The following is a 27,589-nucleotide window of genomic DNA, read 5'->3' on the forward strand; positions in this document are numbered from 1 at the left end:
CCGCCCCTCCGCCCCGCGCCTGCGCGGCAGGGGCGCGCCCGCCCCTTGCCGGAGCCTCGCCGCCCCTCAGCGCCCGCGGCTGCGGGCCACGGCCCGGGCTGTGTGGGCTCAGCTACCGCCATAAACCCCGCTGGGGCCGCTGCCCGGGCTGTGTGAGCGCAGCTACCGCCATAAACCCCGCTGGGGCCGCTGCCCGGGCTGTGTGAGCGCAGCTACCGCCATAAACCCCGCTGCGGGCCACTGCCCGGGCTGTGTGGGCTCAGCTACCGCCATAAACCCTGCTGGGGCCGCTGCCCGGGCTGTGTGAGCGCAGCTACCGCCATAAACCCCGCTGGGGCCGCTGCCCGGGCTGTGTGGGCTCAGCTACCGCCATAAACCCCGCTGGGGCCGCTGCCCGGGCTGTGTGAGCGCAGCTACCGCCATAAACCCTGCTGGGGCCGCTGCCCGGGCTGTGTGAACCGCCATAAACCCCGCGCCTCAGCTGCTGCTCCTTCCTTATCGCCGCCCGGGCCGGGGCGCTTGCCAGCTTTGCCACGTGCCTCCCGCAGCCTTGCCCCGGGCAATGTCAAACCAGAAACACGCCCGAACGCGAGTTCCCTGCCTGGCTTTGACCCGTGCTCTGCAGCACTCACCCAATCACGGAAACATCAAGGTTGGAAGTGGTGTTTAAGATCAAGTCCAACCCCTAGCAGCGCACCATTTTTTGAGATTAGTCTAAAGAAGTCCTCGATGTCACCCCAGGTTCGACACCTGGTAATCAGGTCTAGTAATACTTTTTAACTGCTGTCTGGTAAACACACAGCTCACCCCTCTCCCAGACTGTGGCTGTAGAACTCTGCCAACCCGAGCACGGTCAGGTCTAGCACCAAGCACAGCCTGCAGAGGGTAAGCTTGCAGGGCATCGTGACATAGCCTATGCTACAATGGCTGCAGCTGCTCACAGAATTGGTTCCTACTGGTTTGTTAAAAGCTGAATGCTACAAAACACAAGACCCATGCTTGGCTTTACCTGCCTTTAACTGTGCCTTTTCCAACACAGGGTGATTTCACTCCTTTCAGCGACTTACACAGTACAAGATTAGCACAGACAAGTTCAGCTCTCCAGTTACCAAAGAGGCAATAACTCCACTTATCCATCGTTTTGATCATATACTTTCGATTACAGTGCTCTGCAACAGCATGCACACAGAAGCCAGGAAAGTAAGACATATGCTGAACACCCCAGCTCTTACTTCTGGGCAAATGTTAGCACACCAGCAGCACCACACTGAAGAAACACCCCAACTCTGGTCAGATCAGGGGTTCCTATCAAGCTACCAAAGAAGGCCCTTAGGCCCTGGCCCTACTCTACTTCACAACAAAGCTGTAAATCCAGGGAGACTGGATTCACATGGACAAAAGTGCCCAATAGGACTGTCACAGATACCAAGGTTGGTTAAGTGCCTCTTGAATAAACTACACACTCCAGCTGCTCAAATACAAAAAAGTCAAATGAAACTTGTGCTCTTCAAATGTTTTTTTTAGCAACCAGCTGAGAGCCCAAAGTGCTGTTGAATTCATTGCCAGTCGCAACAGTGAAAACAAACCAGAATTGCTCATTTTGCCATTACTTGTTCTGCTCTATTCACTTACCTCTAAACAATTGTTGGTAACAATGTTTTACTTAAAAGACAAACACTGACACTCATTTTCAATTAGATGGTAACATCTAAACATTGTAGAGATTTGGGCTCTTATCTTGAAACTGCATACAAATGATTGTATTTATTGCAGACTTTCCCCATTTTTAACATATAGAAAACCTCTGTTCCTTCCAATTATAAAGGATGAGCAGATGACTATTTATAGACATCTAATGGCAATTTGTGTGCACACCATATAGATGCTTATGATTTAGTCTGTAGAACTTTCCTGGAATAAACTGTGAGTTTATTTTTTAAGTGACAACATCTAACAGCTGTACTATTAACAAGAACTACTAAACAGCAGTCTAACATAGCCCCATGAAAATGCAGGGAATACATATAATTTTACAAAAAACAAACAAGCAAACAAACAAAAAACAAACAAACAAACAAAAAAAAAAAAAAAAAAACCAAAAAAAACCCCAAAAAAACCCTACATCTTTTCCCAGATGTGAAGGAATAAAAGAGCAATAGCCTGTAATCCAAACCACCTAGATTAATTTAATTAATTTCTGAGAGATATTGCAGGTAGTAATAGGTGAAGACTTGGAAGATGTTACCTTCTAGTGTCAACCTCTGTCCAATTCACAGTAAAAAGAGCTATTGTAAATTAAATCCATCTTTTTAATCAGTAGCTCTTCAAGTTTAATGAGGTTGGGGAAATTTCAATTTGCAACTCGAAAGTCATTCTGTTGTAACACCCACCACATACCCTCTCCATTTCCCACCCCAATTTCACCTGAAACTGCATACAATCAAGAAAATGCAGGCTAGTTCCTGTCTTACAGTAACTTTTCACAGTTCTAACATTTTGGTGAAGACTGCAAGCAAAATCAAAGCTCTTATGATCTTGTTTCCCAGGTGATCTTGTTTTCAAAAATACACAAGATACTGAAACAGCCATCTGTACCTTTGATAACCAGGTTAGCAGAGCAGCATCTGCTTGGGTTGTAAACTTGTATTTGATATACACTTTCCTTGTTTCAACACAAGAACTACTAGACCATGGTTATAGAGTCAGTAGTGGATTAAGTTTTACAGCCCAAGGGAAACCTGAATTTGCAGTATCTCCTTCACATCCAAAGCTTCCAATGTTGAACAACTGCAGTCACAAGTTCTCAACACAGAAAGCAGTAGAACCACTATTCTTATCAATTGCTGACAGGGATAACCCTTGTCTAATAATATTTCTTTTTTTATTTTTATTTTTTAATTCTCCTCATACATTAATTACATGGTTTATCTGTATTAAACATCACTTTTATTTTTTTATTTTTTTTTTTTTCCTAAAGAACAAATAAATAAGTTAGTGCAGTTACTATGTTTTAACCACAGACTACCAATGTCAAAAAAGAACTTCAAAGTGAGGTGGAACAAAAACCTTGTGGGATTTTGTTCTTATATATCAGCATGCACACAATACTTACAGGTACTTATGCCACCTTAGGACTGCTTTACAAGTTCAGTTAACCTGGAGACCCTGTGCTGGCTGAAATATGCATATACATATCTACTGTAGTAACTTGCTGTTGCAAAGCAGCCTGGTAAATTCCCTCAGAAAAAAGAAAAGCAAGTCAAAGGATAGTTTTAGACAAAGATAGGTAGACTTACCAAACACACAATAAAAGCCATATTAACAGACAACAAAGGGTATGCTGAAACACCTACCTTTGCAAACACAAAATATAAAATTATACATCACAACACACCCCTGTATCTATTCCACCCAATATGCTACTTAAGCCATATCAAAGTAAGCCAAATGTACCATGCATTAAGATATGCCAAACAATTTTACCAGCTTCATTTGCAATTATGTAAGTTTTACTGCTGAGTCTTCTTTGGGACCTGCATTATGTAAAGGCATTCTTTTTGTACTCAACTTTTCTGCTTTGACTCTGCTCTGCATAAACTAGTTAACGTATTTTTTAAAAATATCTCATCCACAAAACCAGCAGGGAAGGTAATTAGCAGGAAATGTAATACCATGAAAAGTTTTGTAAGTTATGCCACAGGAAACAAAACAAAACAGATAGACCAAGCCTAGAAGGGATCTGAAATCATTCTGTAGGACACTGCTGAGCATGCTGTTAGCAAGTAAACTTGAAGTTCTTTCACACTGTTTCTTATGCAAATACAAATCAAGTTCTTAAAACATACAGAGAACTTTAATATATGATCCTTCTTGAAAACTTATTGTCTTAGACATAACTGAACCTCTCACCATGGATCAGATGCTGTAAGATTAATCTCAAGACTGCAAGTGAAATCCTCTAGTGATCCACAGCCTGATAACAGCCTCCAGAGACTGTAGGAATGTTGAAAGATTAGCACAGAATTTAAAGGGAAAAATACAAGCTGTATGTTAGCTCCAATTCAGACAGGAAATCAAGACCTACCAGGTTTTCAGCACAGCATTCTGAGCAGTAGGACCAATCATGAGAACAAAACCCACCAAACCCACAATAATGCTGTCATGCCCATTAACTTCCACAGGCCTTTTCCAGGCTCATGTAACCCTTGACCTAAAAGGGACTTCTTAACCAATACTTACATCAGAACTTCACTCATTTTTGCAACTGGATTTTGGATACTAGTCCATAAAATTGCTCTGTTTTGTCATTGGTTCTGAAATTTCAAGCTGGCTCTGTCTAAAAAATATGAGCTAAAGGAATAAGAGAGAGAATGTGTAAAAGGAAGGAAAAAAAGGAACACTAGTGCCTATACTAAGACTACAGTGCAATATATACTTCAGCTTAACTAATACAGCAGTAGTCAGAAGGCTTGAAGCACAAACAGTTCATAGCACTACTATCTATGTTACTCTTAGAATACCATGAAAAATTCATCTTTGGGGCCAAGAGAAAGATCCTAGTCTCAGGGCTACCTCACACCATGAAATGTCTGAAATATAAAAAAGCCCATTCCTTTCTTGAAGATGCATTGCCTTCCAACTACAACTAGATGCAGGTTACTTTGAGGACTTTTCTAGAAAACTCTTTACCAGCTGTGAGTTAACACTTAAGTTGAGAGCATTCTCCAAAACAGTGCAAAAATTAAAGAATGATGGCATTTAACTGCAACAAAATTCAGTTTGCAGTTTGTTTAGATTGTGGCTTGTTTTTCTTTCTTTGATGATGCTAATAGTATCCTTGGAGGAGGTCAAATGAAAGTATTTAATGAAACTAGGAAAAGAAGATGCATTTTACATTCAAATGCAGTAAGGTGGTATAAGAAATAATTTAAAGTGAAAAGGAAGTTCCATTAGCATTGAAAAACAAATGAAAGCTGTCATCTCCCCCCACCCAAATTAAAGGCCTGACAGGCTAAAGGATTATGGTGCAAAACTCTGGATATTGCAAATATGATGAATATTCCCTCCCACCAAGTGACATTAACGGACCTGAGTTTATTATCAGATTTTTAATTTTCTTTTTCAATATGGAAGACTGTAGCAGCACAAAATGACACCACTGATACATCACTTGTCTTGCTTTTGCTGCCTTTCAGCAGTGCATTTATTTTGATAAGGAAAATCCACACACATTAAAATCATTTTTATTTTTCTCCATTTTTGACACCAAAAGTGAATGTCTTATGTTACAATTCCCTATAGGATGGACACAAGTTTAACTATTTGGATTACTCAAAAAAGCAGTTCAGAAGGAAAAAAAACATTAAACAGGAAAAAAACCCCAAAACTATTGCTTTGCTACAAATTACCATGTTTGTCCCAAAGTTCACAGAAAGTAAAGCTTCCCCATAGCTATAGTCTACACAATAATTGTACCTAGAGTAAAAAGATATTGACTATTAACTAATATTCTCAGCTTTTTATAAGTAGCACTTTAAGAATAAGTAGTATGATTTATTGCAATTTTGTACCAAGCAATAAGACTGAACATCTGTATGCTGCAGATTTAAGCACACCAAAAATGTATACATTCACTTTAAAAAAATTTTTGCTTATCACTCTTCATTGGTAGTAGTGAAGTCAGCTGCCTGCTCAACCAAGTTACACAATAGAGAGTGTTTCAGCATGCTTCCACTGAGAAAAACAGTCAATGGCATGAAAGTAGTAAATCTCACCTAAAAAGATGAAACTGTAGCAGAAAATGCAGCAATGCCCTCTTCATACAAGAATAAAACTTCATATGGAATTTTCACACTTTGAGAATACTTTTCTACATGAATATTTAAAGATAATCACATAAAGCTGTGTTGGAAAGACCTCGCTTTTTTAAAAAAGAAAAAAGATCACTGCTAATGTTGGAATTTAGACTGCTTCAGATAACAATCTTGACCCAAAACCAAATTTTAGTAGCAAATTATTATGATGTAGTTTTTATTTCCCACACATATTACTAATAAGTAAGTTCCTCTAAGACATCTCTTGCCAATTAGGTTTGTATTCAGCTCCTACAACACTGTAAGCACTAAAATGAAGGGACACATTTAAATGAAGTTACACTTAAACGGAGTTACTAATATGATACTAAGACTTTTACAGAAATGCGAACAGGTTTACAGTTACATTTACTAAAAAGTTACAGTAATCTACAGAAAAGGTTGCTGTTGTACTCTCTCTACATCCTAGAGATCAAAATCACTTATGTTGTTACTGAAAAAATGCATAATGCATTTCCCTTTATCCCATGTTAAAATCCTTCTCCACTATAATCTAGAGACAGAAGTACAACTTCTTTTCTGTACAAAGGAAAAGCTTTAAAAACACAGCTTCACATTTTACTACATTTTTGCCCTTCTCAGCTTCCAAGTTCTTGCAAAAACAAATATACATTTTCTCAAAAGTGAATTTAAAGGATGTCCACATTAAAAAAATAAAGCCTACAAAAAGTTCAAAGATTTTAAAAAATGTTACTCCTATGGCAGTGATCTCCTACTTGTCCAAGTCCAGAAAGTTACTGATGTCCATTTAATATTAATCTTTCTTCAGTTATCCAATTTATCAGGTTCCAATCACATTATTTGTAAGAAGTCCTTGAGCCGATGAGAGGGCAGAAGAGTTCTCTACAATTAAAAAACAGGAGATCAAACTGGGTGTGCCTTTCAGAAAGGTATTCATTCGGCACTGCCCGGAGAGACCATTTTCATGTATTTAGCAAAAGGATTTCCTTGATTAGTTTCCATTGACTGATAAACCAAAAACATGAAGACTGAAACAACAACAAAGAGAAGAACTTTTATCCACAGGGGAACTGGGCGTTCCTTTTTTACTGCTGGTTTCTCAGACTTGACGTCAGTCGAGGTACCATATTTTTGCGCATACTTAGAGTAACTTTCCTCCAGTATGAAGTCACTGTGCTCTAGAGGCCGGCTTGCAGCTCCTTTGATTGGTCTACGGCAGCTAGCACTGTTAATTAAAAAAAAAAAAAAAAAAAAAAGAAAGAGTTGAAATACTGCATATTTAAAAGAGCAATCTAAAGTACATAGGTAAGTTTCAGCATAATTAAAGAACTTAATTATTTCTGGTGAATACAGTACCTGTAATACTATTTTTGAAGCTTGACTGACATGTTAAAGTTAATTCAGCATTTAAGCAAACACTCTTTTAAAAAAATTTTCAAATGCTACATCACTCTATCCACATAAAAAGCATAATAACGGGCAATAAAACTGTAGAAAGTGTCTCACTCTATTTGCTTTTATAATGATTACTTATGCAGCCCCACTGGGATTTCTAAACATAAGATTACCTCTGGCAAATAAAATTTCTACTGATGGCTAAGCCAATACATAGAGCCAGAAGACAAAGTGGTAAGGATTAAAACCCCCATGTACACTACCAAGTTCTTATATAAAAGGACTGCCCATATATGATTTTTAAATAAAAGAAAAAAAAAGTGGTATGTATTTAACTAGACCTCAAAACAGAGCAAACTTGAGTGGTCAGCTGATGCACTATGGTAGTAGCAACTGGTACTATACATTCTCCTTATGGTTAAGACTTTATGCAATTGCAGTTTAACTTGAAGCTTCAATTAACATGCTGGAAACATAGGAGATGACTTCACATCTTAACATCAGAAAACTTTCTCATGTCCTCTAAACAGAGCACTTTTTTTTTAATTGCCTAATTAACCAGAGGGTTGCTTCAATTTTTATTTAAAGATGCAAAAAGAAAACCCAAACAAAAAAAACCCCAAAATGCACAAGTAATAGCCTTTCCTAGATGCCATGCTCATTCATACCAGGAGTAATCAACATGACCGCCACTTAAAGCAAAAAAATAGGGTATCTGAAAGTTCTTTCTGGTTTTGCAAAAGGAAACTCAAATACAGATTAGATTGTGAGATCTTTCCTTAATTTAATAGCAGGTCTAAGCAGCTGCATCTAGCCAAAAACTTAAATACTGCAAGTCATTACTACAGAAAAGCCCTTTCCATTTATTCCATTTAACTTTCACCATCCAGAAATCCCACTGATAGTTCCTACTATAGTACCACCCTATTCTCCCTCCTCCAATCTAAATAAAGAGGGGGCTGTTTTTCTATCAAATCTATGTATATAGAATGGAAGAACAGGTGGCTGTCACGAATGTCATTGAGCCAGAGTGCAAAAACTGTTTCTCAGGAATCTAGAAATATAATAAAAAAATATTTCTCAGCTTAAATAGGTTTACAAGAACTGAGGAAAAAAGCCCCCATAAGCCTTAGAAATACCTAATTCCTGTAGGTGTTGACACTTCATAAGGGAACAATTCTTTAAGAATATCCCTTTCTACTCTTCTTTCTTCTGTAGTTCGCTCCAGCACCTAGGAAAACAAAAACAGTTAGAAGCTGAACAGACAGCAAAACAAAAAGCTTCTGCATAGCTATCTCAGTGACCACAACCATGTGCAATTCATAAGAATGAATGAATCACCCAGTGGCATTCAAGAAGTTTACTTCTTGGGTTTTAGAAGTTTGTTTAACCTTAATTGTTGGCAGCCATCTGGTCACTTTTGGTGCCTTAAAGCATTCAGTGATCTTCTCAGTTTCCTTTAAGATAAAGAGTAAGTTGTATAAATCCTATACACTTGCCAGCCGATGATGTAGATGATCAAAAAAACTTAACCGTCACCTCTATCATGGCTGTGTTGAGCAGATCACATGACTGGTTGTGACTAACATGATTTAAAAAGCACAGATATGGGCAATCTGTCTCTTCTTGCTGTAATAAATCATACCACATTACAGTAAAACACTGACCGAAAAACCCCATCAGCAAGTTGGAATTGAATATCAAGTTGACCCACAACCTTCTATTTGACAACCAAGTCTACATTGCAGTCATATTGTAAATGAAGTGTTAATAGCAGCTTTATCTACAGCTACATGAACAGACAAACAGCATCTTGCAATGTAAAATTCCACAACATTACAGTATTACATTAATACAATTACATATACTTGCAGGTGCTTTAAACAGTTCTCTCCAAGAGATATAACTTTTGACAGCTTGAATAGGTAACAGTAAAAGAACTCTTTTCTTTCTTGATAACTGACAGGAATCTACAGATGCTTTTTTAATTCAGGCATTTGGTCTAAAATAATTCTACTACTTGATTCCCTAAATTAAAGCACATGGCAGTTTTTCAGGATAGGCTGATTTACAAGCTCAAAAGGAGCTAACCTAAGTCTACTCTACTTTGAGCTATTCAAAGAATTTAAAAGAAAAAAACAATCTATATTTTGTAAAGAAAAACAGCAGTACAAGGAGAAATAACACATCAAAATGTATTTGTCTTAGGAAAAAAGAAAAAAACAGATTTTCACACACACACCCCTCCCCAAATTAGTTTATATTCTCTTTTATACATCACAACACCAATTTATTTTGACTGGTGTCATCTGGGCAGTGACATCCTCCACCCCCTTTGTACTAAGAAGTAAGCACATACACACAAGAATTTTGTTCACAGAGAGTAAGCAAGAGCAATCTAAGTTTTAATTTATTTACTTCAGCTGTCACCAGTGGTTTCTTTGGTGTTCTTCTGGGCATGTCTGAGAGTTCACTGACTGACAGTGTAGGAGCTGCATGCTTGAAATTTCCAGGCACCCTATTGCCAACCTGCCGAGATTCAAAATTGTTCAAACTCAGAAACAGCCAAAATACAAAGTGAAAAGGGGCAAGGTGGCAGAACCAAACAACAAAACCTTTATGTGCATTGAATGTTAGGAGTTAACTCAAGAAGGTTATGTAACAGACTCCAAGATCAGCAAAGAAAACATACTGCTTATCATTCCAAGCCATTTAGAAACATAAAAGCTATTTAGTTCACAAGGAAAGCCAAACTTAAAAGCAAATATTCTGCATGTACTTAAATAAATAAGAAAGTATCTAAGCTCTTAAAGTGGTTCTTTTTGGCCCTCCCCCCAAAAGATTAGATGGGACCTAGGTGTTGACCTAGTCCCATCTCAAAGTGAACAGTATTAGGTACTAAAACAGATACTGAGTATGTGTTTTCCAAGACTACTGAATAGTCTTACTTTCCTTAAAACAGTAGTCTATTAGTCCAAAACAGAATGAGTCTGTCAGTGAAGATATTTTACAGAAAAATACCACAAATGATTAAACATATTTACTAAGCATATTTACTAGGGTCTCGTTGCTTGCAGCCAATATAGTTTCATTTATGGCAGTACTCTCTGATATTACAGCATCATCTATAGGCAACTGTGCTGTAGCTTCCACCTGTTTGTTTAAAACAAACAAAAGACAACAATTGAATAAAAAGAGCCAGTGGGACCCCAAGAGTGAGAGAAAAAAAAAAAGCTTGTCTATTATAAAAGCCTCTCATCACCCTTTTTCTTGGTGTTCTTCTCGACCCTCTTGTAGACTCCCTAGAAAATGCCTGCAGAGGTCCACTTTTTGAAGATCCACTTGTCCAGACAGTGTCTGTAACTCCATCTTGAGAATAGGTCTATTCAAGCATCAAACACATGATCATATACATGAAAACCAGCTCCAAACATTGGATACTCACAACCAAAAGCCAAAACAGCATGCACACTCCAAAACCAACATTTCTACAATCAAGAAACTGTGGATCCTAATATATTCAGTAATGAATAGCAGGCTAGATTAGTAGTGTTGACCATAATACTTACATTTGAGCACATTGTTGTTCAAATACAGAACTGAATAGCTAATGCCCAACAGTAAAAACTGCTAATTTGCTCACTGCCCTAGAATGAGCCAACAGTATGAGGAATTACATCAAGTCATGGACAGCAGACATGAAGCTTTCAGGCCCACTACATTTCCTGCCTACACACACACAAAAATGAAGTTATGAGCATAAGCAGAAAGCATCACCTTGATCTCTACACAGATAGGGTTCTATTCTCTCAAACCAAGTTGGGCACAGTTTATGCACAGCCACCTACAGGAACTAATCTTCAGCCACATCGATCAGGGAGAAACAACGACCTTAAAAAGTTTCTGCATATAGTGATGAAACTAGCAACTCACATGACAGCAGGTTTAAAGAATCTAGCCTGACACAGATCTCTCACAAATCAAAGGAACAGCATGAAGCACCAAACTTTTGTAGCCACTGTCAAACAGATCATTCCCTATGTTTTACTGCAAGTTTCATGCACAAAGCAAATATTCCCCTCAAAACGAATTCCAAGATGGAAAGGGAGATGTGGATCTGCTTCTTCTAGATTACATACAAGATCTTCTTTTTTATTTGGTTAAGTTTAAAAAAAAAAATTACTTTTTTAATACTTCTATCTTTGCATGTTAATATATAATGATGTATTACCAAGCTTTTGGAATCCACACTCTCTGCTAAGTAGTTATACACTGCAACTGTCAGTTACAGGTTCAAGAGTAAAAATGACTTCACTAGAGCAGTATTAGCCCCAAAACAATGTGTTAAGGGAACAGGCTGAAAAGTATTTATTATTTGAGAAGGGACAGTTGAAACTAGAAGCTAAGCAGCTTTATGGTTCTATAATAATTTCTGTATAGCAGTTACCACATACCCAGCAGAGGGAGCACTCTGTGCACAGTGTTTTCCTTCATTCCAAAGTCATCAAAGTACTTTATAAAACAAATGCATAGACCTCGGGTTCAAACAGATTTAGATTTTTTTTTTTAATTGCAGATTTCAGCCTAATTATCAAAAATTCTTTACAATTTTAACAGATTTTTGATGAAACATCTTCTAACCCCTTCTTAAATATTTACCAGATACTGTATTCTCTTCCTTCCTGCAACCTACCATCACAGTTCACACCTCAACCATATACACTTTCTATTTGAGAGGTGTTATTTAGAAGTTTAGAGAAAAAAGATAATAACTTCAGAGTGTTTCTACTCCAATATAATACACTCAGGCAAGCAAGAAGGCAAATTCACTCATACTAGTAACAAAGAGCTCCCCATCCCAGACTATTCAAATATGAATTACTTATCTTCTAATGAAAAGTTAGAAACACTTCACTAATAACAACCTCTCTTCTTCAGATGCTACAATCATGTTTCAAGTAACAAGTTTCAACCTTTTTCTTGCATGAGAAGTCTAAGAAAAAACAGAATCTCCTGCATAAAGCCCATCCAGACTCCAGTAAAACACAGTCAGACAAAAAAAGAAGAAATAAAAATTGTTGTCTACAGTTATAATTATCCCCACTGTCAATGGAGCAGGGCTCTAACCCTATCAAAACACAACACATGTTAAATACACCAATATCCTGTATGTAACCAGAGAAACTACAACAGTGTGGTACACAAAAAGTGCTCAGCATATGCTTCTAACTGTCAAATAACTCACGAGCAGTGGAGCTATAAATTGACTTTATTCCAGCTATCACTTACCAAGTTACTACACAGGTAGTCAAAAAAATATACAGGGAGGAATAGGGGAAGAGAGTACATGCAGAATGTCACCGTACAAAATTTCAGGAAAGAAATTCATTCTACATTGCTCCTTAACATTTACATGGTTTAGCTTGCCTCCCTCTGTCCAATGCCATATACTATGATGGGTCAGGCTCAGTTTTGGACATCTACTCTAGATTCACCTACAGGATTAGAATGGGGTATTTAAATTAGGGTTTTCTGTCAACTTTTCACTATGAGGAGGTAATTAAACAAACAGCTGACCTCAAGTTCATCTAGCCCTCCAAAGATGACTGATAAGACCCATATGCCTGCTCAACCTCCTCACCCAATTTCTTTTGCAGTAGTTTGCCTAATAACTATTTACACTCACTTCTTAAGAGAACAGCTACATCCAGCCATGCCAAATGCCAAACAATCTTGTCAGCTTTGTACATCTGGTCTAAAACCAGTGCTGCACAGGACCTAGAAGTAACTAGCAAGTCTGCTCACACAACACTGCCCACCAGCTCAGCCTCACCATGCTTCAGACACTCAGTCATTGAGCCAAAGCCACACAGTGCACAACAGCTGACACAGTTCTGCAGAACGAGCACAGTCCCTTGACACATTAGCTGATAACATACAACACAATTCCACAGGAAGAAGGGGACAAAAGAAAAAACCTCCATGTTCTGGTTTTGCTCTCAGTAAAATACATGACTACACACATTTGCTAGCCAAAAGCATTAAGTTGTTCTTGGCTTCAAGCAGCTGCAAAATTTTACTGGGGGGTGGGTGGGGCTGTTTGTTTTCAGTTTTTTAGATTTTTTGGGTTTCTTTAGAACAAGAAACAATCAGAAATTCAAAGGTAAAACACTTAACAAACTAAAGAGTTTCTGAAGAATTTGGAAATTTTTGAATTAGGTAATTTTTGATTATTCCTGCGATTAACTCTTGGTAATTAAAATAGGCAAGTTGCAAAATATTGCATCTGTATTGCACATTTAAGACTGCACGACAAAACAGTAATGCCCTGATACTAATACAGTGAAACTGGATGACAAAAAAATTGAGTAAACAAATTGTCCCTTAAAATGCCACAGAAATACCTCACTAAATCTCTTTTATTCTTAAGCAAGTTCATGAAGACTATAAGTTTTGTTTATTGACAGCAGAATTAAACATCTTTATTACACTGAAGCTGGCAGGAATTTCTAGCAGAATAACCATTTTGAAAAAAGTAATTCTTAAAGTGCAAGAACCTAAAGATTAAGATGCTCATTATAAAGATGATTACAAGCAGAAGTTGCCTGAACAAATTAAAGAATATTTGGTGCATTAAACTATTGAAGTAAAATCTGTTCAGCTTGTACCCTAAAAACTCCAACCTAAAATAAGCAAACTAGTGATGGATCTCCATAACCGTGCTGCATTACTCACTGTCATATAGCAGCATTTTACCGGCTTTAAGAGACATCCATAGCTAAAGCATGCTTATACAAACACACACAAAACAGCAAGCATCTGGCATTTAATAAAGTATTGAGAAAAGTCACTGCAATCTGCTAAAAAACACCAAGCAATTAACAAGTCAGATCCTGAGTCACTGAATGTTTCTTTACAACTCCTTTACTATAGCATAATTCCACTTCTTACTCGTCAGATGAACAACACTGTAAAGACTCAAAGTATCCTAAGCTGGGGAACAGGGTATTGTGTCACTTTCACATCAGGACAGATCAGCCATCAACTACCAAACCCTGCATTCAGCAGTTTGAAAAACAGATCTAAAAAAAAAAAACTTTCTTCACAGAAGTTTTTCAACAAATTCAGGTTTACTCTAGTACTGCTGCTACAAACATAGTTGAAGAAAAAATATTATATAGATAGCTAGTGTATGCCTGCACACACATACACACAATTATACATACTGGCATATACTCAAATACATTACTTCACATATTACATTTAAATGAGTCATTATGCAGATGTATTTAAAATACATACCTATATCTATAGCTATCTAACCACATATATATATATTTAAAAACAGTTCTTAAACCCAAAAAAGCCCGCATACCCTCTTCCCAATTTTTTTTTTTGAGAAATCATTACTTTTGTTGATTACAAGCATCCAACAGAAAGCCATCTGCCCATGTGACTTACAAATCTGTCAGGTTTCCAAAACTAAACACATTAAGGCTGCCTACTATTCTCTAGGAGGTGCTACAGCAGCTGGCAAGTCAGACAAACAGCTTTTAGCAGACCATAACTTTGAACATTATCAGACATGCTAAAATCAGCCGCTATAGTTAATTCACAAGATTTTCATGCTATATTAGAACAGGCTTTCTGAAAGAACTTTTAAAAAACAGCATAGCTTACTTAGTCAAATGTGATGTTAAAAGTAGTAAAGTGTGTAGTGAGCACATCACCTGCAGTTAGTAGCTGTTCCACATGCTGCTATGATAAACGTACCTGGTTGTGCTCAACAATTCTTTTTTGTTTGAGTGGTACTGGCGTCTTCGTCCTGGCTTTCAGAGGTTCTCTCTTCTCAAGCCTCAGCTCAGTCTTCGGATCTGCAACCAGTTTTAATATAACTAGTTTCTATAATACTGCTGGTTGTTGTACTAGTTAAAACCAAATGGATTTTAATAAAAATTCATTTTAAGAGGGAACATAACTGTTATGAGTTACCATTTCCTTAAAAAGCTGTGAAATTGGTATATTTCTCTATTAAGTGTATTAGAACAAAGACTTTTGAAGAATAACCTTAAAATTATTTTAAAATGCTGACCCACATATTTACATTTTGTGCTCAAAATCCTACATTTCATATAAGCTTTGACCAATTCAGCAGTTCCATTTAGAAACTGGTATCAAATTGCAATTCCTTTAACCTAAGTATCATTATTCTATTGATTGCAGTAAAGGTATTGAAGCTTGTGGATGTTGTTTGAAGTTTTTAGCTTAGATTTCTCTAATATATGTCCTTTTATATAAAACCCCATGTTTTATGCAGTAGAAAGGAAAGTAGTTAGCAGTAACCTCACCAATAAGTGGATGCATTATTTTGACTGCTTTTCTAAAATTCTAATAGCATTACACCAACATATTTAGTATTTATTTATAGAAAACATTTTTTTGGTAGGGGAGAAGAGGAATAGTTGAGTTTGAGTTTTTCCCCCAGTGTGTGAACCGTTCAGTAATTATATGAAGTACATATAATTAAAAGAAATGAGCTGTCAGTTGTGATTGATTTATTAATGTTTGGGACAACCAAGAGCCCAATCTCTAACATCCTTTCCCCCTTAAAAGTGCAAGAGATAAAAGTTGAAAAATGAGCCCAAATATGCAAGGGAAATCAATCCAATTACTAGCTGTATTTCAACCCTGTCTATCCTATGTCCATGGAAATTCCTGTAAAAAGAAAAAAAACCCCAAAACCCCTCTCCCAAAATCAAACACACTAAATAAGAATATTCTAAGATTCCATTAATGTAATTTTTTAAAACCTGTGCTGTTTTTACTTTTTGTAAATTGCAGAATGGTGTGTTTCAGTTCCACTTCACCCACCACTACACTTTCCTGATACAAACTTGACATTAAAACCACAAAAAACACACCCAGCACCAACCAATCAAACCATCCCCAATGAAGTCCATAAGGAACAGAGCATAAAAGAGGTTGAATCAGGTTAGACATTAAGTAAAAAAACCCAAAAGTTTAATAAACAAATATTCATTCACTATTCCATAGTAAATAACTACTGTGAGTGCCATAAGACAAAAATCAGACTGGTACTTAAGTATGAAGTACAAAGAACTTTGAAACACCCAATATGCAGTTCTGCCTACTGGATTTATAGGCTTCAGTTGGGGGAAAGGTTCAGTAGCAAAAGGTTTCCTTTCCCACAACAGGCACCTGGATCACAGTGCTGGTACTGCATGATCAGGTACCTGAGTGACATGGCCTGCAGCAGTATCTTACAGCCTCACCCAACAGCAAGATCATACTCTCTTTAGGTTATTCCTACTGCAAGTATTATTCATGTATAATCTGAATCATTCCCACACAAGTCTTACCTTCTTCATTGTCACTGTACTGGTCAGAATCATTGTTTCCATTCTGTTTGGTGTTCTCAGTAGTTGAAATTGCTGGCAGAGGCACAGGTGCCTTCAGGTCAGGACCTTGTTCCATCAGTTTCAAAAGCTTTTTCTCATAAAGTTTCCTAGTAGTAGCTATAACATGGAAAGATACATGCTAAAGAAACAGTTTTAATATTTTCTGACTTGACTGACAAGAACTTGGCTGTTATATATTCTTTAGGAATTTCTGAACATAATGTGTTGTTGATTTTTAATCAGTTTGTATGGCCCAGAGTGTCTATATATACATATATACATATATACATATATATATACACACACATACACACTTCTAGGTACACAACTCTGCCTCTAAGGCTTCTAACTTTTCAGTTTAAGAAAATTCTTAGATAAACTTAGACCTCTTCATACACTGAAAGTTATAGAAAGGAAATCTATGGAAAAGGAATTCACCTGCTTCTTAGGTGTTTTGCTTCATATGCGGCAATATACAAATTGTTATTCCCTCAGAAAAAAAGAAGCAAAATTACTGAGTTTGTTATTGCAAGGGTAACAATTTCCACGCTGATGGCACTATTATTCTCCTAATTCCCTTACCCTGAAATTAATGCCCCTGCCTTTGTCTTGTTGGCAAATTCAGTCCAATAAGCATCAGAGGTGGTGCAAGCAAGCGGCAACAACAGAATGTTCTGCTTTCTGCCATCTAGCCATCAGCTTGGCTTGCCTGATCTAAGAGGACAGCTGTTTAAAGCATTTTAAGTCTAGCACATACTTCTACATATGGACTTCGTTGGCAAAAGTCTGTAGAGGTGATTGGTGCTTGAGCTGTTAGCTGCAGAAAAAAAAATTCTTTTAAAATTTTCTGATAAGTGGAAACCACCATTTAAAGGAAACGGCAGCCTCTCAAGAAAGAATCCATACCCTCTAATAATTAAAGGCAATAAATTAGACCAAATGTAAATGCCTTTCCAGTGGACTACATAGGTTCTTGAGTACTGTACAAGAAGTACAAGATAAATGGCAAGGCATGCCGAGTCAGCTAGCTGAAAACATTACAGATAAGACTTTGAATACACACAGGACTGCAGGATCAGTCACTGACACTTCCATCCACCTAGAATTTCAAGAACATTCCACAGAAGGCTCTGCATACTACAGACAACAACCATTTTTTGAAGAATTGCGAAATCAAATTCCCTTGCCATTAGCCCACTGCACAATGTGAAAGGCAGCACTTTGATCCCACATCACAGATGAGTGCCCAAGGCAGAAGATTAGGCTGGGGTCAGGACTACTCCTGATACAGGCCAGCACACAGGAGAGATTGCTAGGCTAGAAAAAAACATTAGTAAAAGAAAACATTACTGCACAATGCAGTGAGTAGGAAATGCTCTAGGGAAAGGGAAGTTCCCTGTTCTCATTCTCCTCTCAATACTATTAGGTTATTATGTAAGATGTATTTGCTATTTAAGTGGGCCCAGATCTAAACCTTTGTATTAGAAGACCTAACTACACCAGCACTGAAGTAATAGTTACACAGCTTCAAACAGCAGTTGGAACATCTCCAGGTGGCCTAGAACACCAGAAGCAAACTGCAGACATGCCCACCTGCAATGCTCCGATACATCTCAATGTAAACAGTTCAATGAAAATATTCTAGGTGGGGAAGTAGGATTGCAACAGTACCGGTATTAAAAAATAACTGTATCAGGGAAACTTCACAAGTGAGGTTTAGTGAGAAAGAAAAAAAGGTTAGTATCTACTAGGTCAATTGACCTACCTACAATTGGGCCAGGATTTACTCCATACTTCATAAGTTTCTCTTGAAGGTCTTCATTACTCATCTCTGTTATATCTAGATCATCCTTCTCCTCTGGTCTGGGCTTGTCAGTTTTCTTTGTAGCTTTCTGAGAGCAGGAGGGAGAAATGAGAGATAGGGTGTTTCCAGTTAATACTGAACACATATTTTTCTTCTAAGGGAACAGGAAGACATAAGAGTACTAAACATATAAACCCAGAAGAAATTAATTCTATTCTCCCCCATGATCACTACTAAAGCTTATGTGAAACACTACCAACATTTACACCTACTAAAAAAACACGCACAAGTTTTCTACTTAGGAAGGAAATACCCATTACAAGTCTCCTCTAGAGCTGGAAAAAAAATTTTAAAAAATCACTCATTATTCCGGTCTTACATTTTAATTTGAAGTTCAAGTACACAGTGGGAGGGGATTGCCTTCCTGTGACTGGAGAAGTAAGCTTCTAGATAAGCTTCACTATCACTACACAAAACTACAAATATTTACGTTACATAGAAAAATTCTGCAAAGAAATGCCAATCTGGTAGGTCAACATTTCTTCCTCTAATGATATAGAACAAGTTGTTTAGTATCTATATACTTTCAACCGAGCTTCAAAAGTCCCATTCCTACTTCTCCTGACATTCTCTATAAGATTAGAAGATGTTACAAGGTGAGTGTAGGAAAGGCAAAAATCAGAAACAGGCTCAAATTTTCAAAATCCTGCTGGTCTGCTTAGGCCCCTGCTACTTGTAGCTCTAACAAATTCTAAACCAAACTCTAGCAACACTACTTAAACACTTGGCAATGCACCATCACCAAATACAGATATCTATCAAAATAGTCTGCTGAGATACTACTGCTAAATTAGCAGTTTCTACTCAATCCAAACAGTGATCATAATATTTCTTCAACTTGGGAAGCCTCTGTTACTACAACAGGCATTGTGAAAGTGTCAAGGTAAGATAGAAAAAAGCATGCTTAGGATTTGTATGCTCTTCACCAAGAAATACCTTGATACTGCTTTGAAATAAGTCATATTATTATCTCAAAGTTGTATTATATTAACAGAAAATTTCTGCACTTAACATTTTTCTCAACTTAGCTGTCCAGAGGGCCTATCTGGTTTTTTTTGGTACTAACAAAAGACTAAAATCCAAAATACAAATATGCTATAAACACTCAGTAGCAATTAACAGGTCTTTTTCTTGCTGCATTTTATAAGATAGCAATAAAACAATTTAAGATTATTTACAGGAGCCAACAGTATCTATCTAGCTATTAATGCCAGTTCAATACTTCTTTGCATGCAAGCTTGGTCTCGCCTCAAATATCTTGGTATTTTAAAGCTAAGCAGGGACTGTATGAGGGTTTCCCAAATATATCTGACTGCAAATTTTCCTCTGACTCATGGATATTCCAGCATGATGAACTTAAAATCAGCTGCTGAAAAGCAACAGAATCTCCAAGAGATCATGGATCATTCTAAGAAATAGACCCCAAACAGTCTGAAGAAAGTACAGGGTCATTGAAGCGGCAGATTTGACTAAAGACAGATTTACAACTCACTTTTATCAATCATTCCACTCCTAATTAGTTTTTGAAGCAATTGAGCTGCTTGTATACATAGTACACAAGAAGCAGTCAACCTGCAGCTGCACGAGACTGTTATTCACTTTTGAACATGTTGGTCTTAACATTATGCCATGTTAAATATTGCATTAAGTTTAATTTCATATTCAATGCATTTTTCTAGACTATTAACTATCCTAATAGAAAAAAGTGCTGGGTTTTCTTGTTGAGATCTGTTTAGACTAATGACAGTTCTGGTGTTTGCCCACATCACCAAGCAGATTAACCAAGATGCTATTCCATATTTCAGAAGAAAACTACCATGGTGCAGGAAATTGGCATTCCAATGACACTTCAGAGAAACTGGAAACCTAATGTAACGTGTATCTACCTTTGTTCACTTAGAGACCCAGAAGATATTATGACAATGATAAACCAGCATTCTAGATGCTTTACAGAAATCTTAGCCATCAGAAATTAACTGCAACTAACGAGTACCAGGGTACTCTAACACAAGTAAACTCACATATTTCACGGTTTCTTTGTGGCTTTTTTTCCTTCAAAATACCATTTCACTTTTTCCTGCACTACTGTCACAAGCAGATCGTCAAAACAGCCAATTTCAGCAAAGAAAAAGAGGTGGGAGGGGATGAAGAAAGTTGAAAGTAATCTGTGCTCTTCAATAACTGGGCCAGATACTTTCATTTTTGTGCTCTGCAAGATCACAGCTTTTACTTTTGAACACCTATTCTCCTCAGAGCAGGAGCAAATGACTTCTCTGGTACAAGTAGAAAGCTGCCATTTAACCATTCACTGGACCACAAGATGAGACCTTAGAAGCATAAAGCAGGATAGAAGAATTTCTCATACCTCGGCTGTGGTATTAACTTCAGCAACAACACTAGCTTTAATTAACAGTTATACTATAATGCACTACTACACTTCCTGTGCATTGTGACAACCTATCTGCTAGATTACACCATGAGACAGATCAAAAGAGCTAGCTTAGAAGTTTAACACTGCAAATTAAAAACAAACCCAAAAACCCCACACCCACATTTACCTGTTCAATGACCACTAGTAAAATTTGTTTTACTATAGTGCAGAGATCAAGTGCTTAAAATGAAATTGTGAAAATATCCAGGATTTGCCAAAGTGAGGCAGTACAGCTGACCACTTTGCCCATAATGTAAATATTTTTGTAATAATACACCCAAATCTATGTAAACATTTTTGCAACAATATACCCAAATCAATAAACTCTTATCTGAAGATCTTCTAATCCCATCCAGAGCTCATAGCATTAAAAAATATTTCTAGTCATTGCTACTTTCTAGAAAACAGAAGACAGAAAACTATCTGCATACTTCACTTGAGAGAGATTTGTTCACATCAGAGATAGCAATTTGGTAGTGGTATCTGTCAGGCTCAGTTTCTGATTGTCTAGGAACTAACTCTTCAAACAAGTACTGAAGTGAATTATGCCACATAGCATTCTCAGTACTAGGACCACATAAAAACAACAGCATAAGAAAAGTTCATCTTCTCCAAGTATCATCTCTTGAAAGCATAAAGCTTACACAGACTTTTGCTAGCAAGAGCAGAAGATGCAAGCAACCAGAATTGAGACTTGGAAGCTACCTACCCCTTATCTTACCTTTGGCATCCCTGCTGAATAGAAACAAACAGCCAGAGACCAGCTTAATCAGGCAAACTTCATAAGTACCTGTACTAGTCCTAGCACTGTCCCAAAGACAAGCATAAGAAACAAGTTGAAGAAGCCATTAAATAATAAAACAACTATGGGACATGACCAGAAAACTATTTTCAAATCCCAGGTTTAGTGGCATCTACATCAGGATACACAATAATTTTAATCCCAAACAGGTGCAGTTTCATCACTAGATGCAAAAAGGGTCAGTGGTTATTTACCATTTCTCTGAATGAAGTTAAGATAGGCCAAAGAAAGCCCAAATCACACCAATGGAATGCTGTTTAACTCTCCAGTTAGCAGAGTTCCCTCTGGTAACAAATACCTGTTTCTCTTAGGAGAGGTGAAGATAAGGAACTGGATATGCAAAGTGTTAATAATAGATTGATACTGTGAAATAGATAGGTCGTTATTTCCCTTACACTTTTTATTCTACCATACACAATAATAACCTGTGGTAGAACTTTCTTTCTTAAAAGATCAAGCCCTGCTGAACTTTTTAGCCTTAAAGGCCTGGAGACACTGTTTACCAAAAGCTACAGGACAGACAAAATAAACAATGGAAAGGAAATTATGCAGTAGCACTTCAAAGACATTGATGCACACAACTTAGAGAATTCACTACCTTTTAACCATAATTAATAAGTGCCAGAGTTAGAATTTCCAAGCCTATGTACAGTAACAGTCGTAAATTACAAGATTATGAAGTATTCAATCCTTCCACCCCCTTCTCCTCCCAGACACTAATTTCCATGTTACTTGGTGAAGGAAATGTACCCACTCAAAATCTGAAGGTGCAGAATACACGGCAGGACTTCTCACTGTAATGAGAATTACTTTGGTCATCTCATCCCTGCTGCCCACAGCTTTCTCTCAGCCAGGAGATGTGTGCCTTTTAAAAGGCCACAAAGGATTTAAATTGTATTCTGGGTGACATTTGTGTGGTACCTCATCATTAAGACATACAGCCACAAAGAGAACACCCAATAGATTCTCTACCTTCACTGGGCATGCATAGATGCTTCACACTGTCTCACCTATACAGTACATTTTCCATACACCTAATCCTCACAAACTACCAGTTTTACTATTACCTTCTCTTTTCCAATAAGGAAGGAGTTGAAGCTATTGTTACCTCAGCTACAGATAGCACAACCACAGCTATGACAATGAAGTGCTGAAGCTGGCTCTCTATTTACTTGGCTACTTGATTAAAACAAAAAACCCCAACAACCCAAACAAACTCTCCTCTCCTCCCCTAAACATCTTTACCTGGTAGGTCTCTTGTATGACCTTTCAAACAGACCCTTCAGGTCCACATGTTCTCATCATATCTTCATTAACAGGAGACATTTGACTGATCTTTTTCATATCATCACTTTAAAGGGCAAAAATATTACTCAATATGCATTTTAGAAGAGATTCTTCCAGGACATGAAATACAGAATAAGCTCAGTCATAATCATCTAGAAATTCTAAGCTCTGAACAGTTCCTGTTTGACAACAGCTTCTAGACAAGGTTTTTCATACATATTTTGAAATAATGGTCCTAGAGAGGCAAAACTATAATTTCTTAGTTACTTTTCCTGTGAGCTATCTGTGCTGATATTCAGCATAAAACTAACCAGGACAAGGGGCATTCAGATGCAGATGGTTCACCTGCAGCAAAACAGTGTCTTGCATACCTAGTCACTGTCCTCACACACCACTATGCTAAACAGGCTTACAGGAAAAAAAGAAAAAAGTTGCTCAAAAACATTAGTAGAGCTGGAGAAGCTGGCTCCTCCAGACAATATTATTAGACTGAGGCACAAACAGGCATTATTTTAAAACCTTCTCCTCTTTTGGTAGGAATATATAGCCGAAGTGGGCTATATATTCTTGGGCTGGATAGAGCTAAGCCAGAAGAGTGATGAATTCAAAACACATAACTTGCAACAGAATCCAAACTATGGGATTTTGTCTCTGCACAGCTTTTATCAACAGAAAATAAGCACGTAAATGCATTATCAAATGCTGAGAACTTAGGAAAAAAAGAAACCACTGAAATGACAGTGTAGACAGTTCAATACACTAATGACTACAGCCACGTCAAAACTCTAATGCCAATATTAAGAGACCTGGTGCAGCTGTCAGTGATGCAGCGTGGATATTCAGACTGTTCCCTTGCACTCGTGGCTCATACCCATCCCAAGACAAGCGATGCCTGCCCCCGTCCAGGACCCCCGAGGCAGGGAGCGGTGCCGCGGGCGGAGCCGCTGGAGCAGCGCCCGGCCCCGGCCCCGCGCGCCCCCTGGCGCCCGCCCCGCACACACGGCGCTCAGCCCGACCTGCCTCCAGCCTCCGACACACTCCAACTAGTCCCTCGTAAGAAAGGCAACGGCGCACTGGCCCAGAGCGAGGTGGGGGAAGGCCCGTTCCTTTATTTTATTCCTCCTTTTCATAAATCCTTGCAGGTCCGGCTTATCCCCTTGTGCCTTATTTCTAACTTCGTTCAGACGTCTGAGTGCTTTCTCTCCTGTTCTCTCTTATCAAGATATTTTACTTTGGTTTTTCACCAGAATCGCAGTCCCCTGGGACGCCAGACTTCCCTCCCTCTTCTTTCCAACTGTTCTGGGGGCAGATCTCTCTGGAGACATGGGTGCTAATCGTTTTGAAGCACCCCTAAGCCAAGAGTCGTTAACAGGGACAACAGTTACTCAGGCTACAAGCAGTTTCAGAACTACTCAAGTGGCACAAAGGAGGCAACAAGCACACATGAACCAAGTTTGCTTTGCTTGGCAAGTATTGTTTGGGATTTTTCTGAGTGTTTTGGTTTGGGCTTGTTTGGGGGGGGTTGGGGGACGAGGGGAGGGCACAGCAGCCCCAAATGTGAGCAACTCTCACTAGGGTATTTGATGAAGTTCTGGAACTTCTGATGGTACAGTGCTCTGATACGAACACACAAGATAAGCATAAATAGCACAGAGCCTTCCAGATATTGTTAACAAAAGTGTAGGAGTACCACCCGTTCTGTAAACATCACAAAAGTCACCCGTAATTGTTTAAACTTAAACACTGTGGAAAGGAAAACTCAGAGCCAGGATAGGAACTAAGAGTTCTGAGATGTTCCTCCTCTGACAAGCAAAAAACAAGTCAGACTCAAGCTCATCCTGTTTTATTCAAAAGCACTTTATGAATGCTATCAGCAGACCACTCTAAGTCAGAGAAATGAGTTTCACTCTGACTGCATTCAGTGAATGCCAGTTAAGTGCCTGAAATAGATATTAAGGTAAATAACTTGGTTTTAGAGAACTCTTCCTCTTGAAGTTGCAGTTCTCAATTTTTTTAATTCAAGAACTGCTCTCTTGGGCTTTTGAAGGTTAAAGCGTGAAAGCCCTTCAAAGGGCTCCGCTGCTCGGCACTCACCTAACTAATGACCTTTGAAACACAGTATCTAAGATACAATTAAATAGTTGTACTATCCCACACATTAAGATTCCGGAAGCTGATAATCATTATCCAAGTCTTTTCTCGAGAGCAGATATCTTACAATTATCAATTACAAGACTGCTTTCTCAATATATGCAAATTTATAGTCCACTTACGAAAAACTAAGAAGCAAATCACATTTTTCCAAAGATAAAAATTCCAAATGGCATCAGCTGCCCCTCTTTCCTTACGTGTGTAAAGTCTAAGAAAGCGAGCACAGCAGACGAACTGAACAGGCACCAGAGGCGCTTTGCTATAAACACATCTTAGAGGTACGAGCAAGACATCTACATTACGCAGACCCCCTTTACACTAAACAGTCCACTTCATTAAGCGAAACAAACCAGCTGTTCCCCCACGGCTTCACCCTTTCATTTACAGGCATTTACACCGAGCAGCGTTGCTGCCGTACAACCGAGACGGCGGACGGGAGTCCTTTCCCGAGCAAGTTACAACCTCGTGCAGTTCTCTTGCTTCGTTCCTCCAACACCCAAACGCTCTACTGAGGAGACCGCTGGCCAAGCTGCGGTCAAGGTTTCCCAGTTTACAGTCGGGGGGCTGCCCCTGCCCCCCGAGCCAGCCGCTCCGAGAGGCGCTCAGGGCGGCACGCATCCCCGGCACCGACCCGCCGTCCCAGCGCCGCTGCCCCTCTCCCCCAGGCGGCGGGACCGGGCACGATCCCGCCTCAGCCGAGCCGGGGACTCTCCCGTCGCCGTGGCGCTCCCCGAGCCGCGGCCCCGTTCGGGCGGGAAAGCGGGCCCGAGGCTGCCGGGAAGCCGAGGCGGCGCGAGCGGCAGGCAGCGGTACTCACCCGCCCGGCGGCGGCAGCGCCGCGGCTCCGGGCACCGAGAGGTGTGGGCTCCCGCTCCTCGTCGCTGGAAAAGTCGGGCTGCGCGAGGGCGGGCGGGTTGCGGGCGGTGAGGTGCTGCAGGTAGAGCTGCACGTACACGTCCTTGCGCTGCTCGCCGCCCGGGAGGCTCACATTGTTAGCGATCAGCTCGCTCTTCAGCTTCTCCTTGGTCAGCACCGACGGATCCGCCAGGAACTCGGGCATCGCCGCCGGCCGCAGCCGCCGCCGCTCTCCCGGGAGAGGCACCAACAAAGCGCGGGGAGAAGGGGCGGGGGAGCGGGAGGAGGAGGAGGAGGAGGAGGAGGACTCGCCTGCTCCGCGCAAGGAACCAGCTCCACAGCGGGCGGGCGCGCGCACCGAGCGCTTCTTCCCAGCCGGCAATAAACCGCGCCCTGATTGGCGGGGAGGGCAACGAAGCGGCCCCGCTATTGGCTGGCGGGCGGGAAAAGGGCGGGGCGCGCGGGAGCAGCGGCGTTGGTGCTTTGCGCGAGGGACAGTAACGCAGTTTAAATTCGGCTCGGGCGGGAGAGGCGCGCGGGGCGGCGCTCGTGGGCGCTGGGCAGGCTGAGGGCGCCGCCGCGCCCCGCGGTGCTGCCGGGGCCTCTCCGGGGCCCTTTCGGGTGACAGGTGTGTCCCCTCCTGTCGCGAACAGCGGGGGAGGCGGTTAACGCGGTCCCGGTTGCCTGCTGTGATCCCCGTGTCCTGCCGCGACACCTGCCGCACCTGCGGCCCTGGCGGAGCGCGCCGCGGGCCGGGCGGGCACGGCAGCTCTGTCTCCCGGGATAACCGCCCTCTCCCAATCCTTTAGCCGTAGGGCTCCGGAAGAAATCCAGCCGGGAAATCGGTAGCTAATCTGTTAGCGTGACTGCCGCTGTTGCGATGACTTAAACGCAAAAACCCCCCAAACTCGCATGTGTGGTACTGCAGAGTCTGAAAGGCGCATAGTAGTTTTATTTATTTATTTGTAAAGCCGACTTCCAAAATGTCCCAAGTGTGTCCCTGCTGGGGAAGTTCGATTGAGTTCAAGACTGCAATCTTACAGTCTTTAAACAAGCGGGTTAAATCCTTCTGTGTTTGCACGCTGCTTGCTGGGAAGGCGCTGCTTCTGTTTAATGATGGGAAGGGTTTAGTGTTTAGATCTGGCTATATATCCTATGCTTTTGGGAACGCCTTGCAGTACCAGAGATAGGATTTTAAATGTGGCTGCGGTAATTTTCCCATTAGTCGTGGATCTGAAACAGGATTGTTGGTGTTTGCACCTAGTCCCCTTTGTGTTCTGGAAAGTTTTAAATTGCTGTTCGGAAAGGGGTTTCCAGTACTGATGTGTGCTCCATCATGGAGCAGTTCTGGTGCCTGTTGTTCCTATTTACCTTGCCATAGCCTCAGTATCAGCTAGATGAAGGCGGTGAGGGTTATTTTTTTTGTGGAAGATAATTTCGAGACCGATCATGGACCCTGATGCTTCTCACTGGAGAATTGGTGTGGTGCAGCAAAGTAATTAAGACAAGGGTGAATCTTAGCTTGGGGCATTTAATATACCTTGTTGTGCC

General features: G+C 39.9%; 1 protein-coding gene across 4 annotated transcripts; it reads right to left on the bottom strand.

Annotated features, from left to right (window-relative positions):
• Positions 1–5,170: 5,170 nt before the first annotated feature.
• Positions 5,171–26,445, bottom strand: TMPO (thymopoietin). 4 transcript variants are annotated; one of them, XM_056515570.1, is made up of 9 exons: positions 26,001–26,445; positions 18,414–18,540; positions 16,610–16,765; positions 15,003–15,103; positions 10,492–10,611; positions 10,287–10,382; positions 9,648–9,758; positions 8,369–8,460; positions 5,171–7,059 (listed from the first exon to the last, which is right to left on the bottom strand). In XM_056515570.1, exons 1-9 carry the CDS (start codon positions 26,241–26,243, stop codon positions 6,768–6,770), a joined length of 1,338 nt encoding a protein of 445 aa, XP_056371545.1. In that variant the 5' UTR covers positions 26,244–26,445; the 3' UTR covers positions 5,171–6,767. The 4 variants fall into 4 exon arrangements, with proteins under 4 accessions (XP_056371545.1, XP_056371546.1, XP_056371547.1 ...); XM_056515571.1 differs by lacking the exon at positions 10,492–10,611 and having other exon boundaries at positions 26,001–26,434; XM_056515572.1 differs by lacking the exons at positions 10,287–10,382; positions 10,492–10,611 and having other exon boundaries at positions 26,001–26,416.
• Positions 26,446–27,589: the final 1,144 nt, after the last annotated feature.

The sequence above is a fragment of the Oenanthe melanoleuca genome, chromosome 1A (genome assembly GCF_029582105.1).
Source record: "Oenanthe melanoleuca isolate GR-GAL-2019-014 chromosome 1A, OMel1.0, whole genome shotgun sequence".
Taxonomy (NCBI): Eukaryota; Metazoa; Chordata; class Aves; order Passeriformes; family Muscicapidae; genus Oenanthe; species Oenanthe melanoleuca.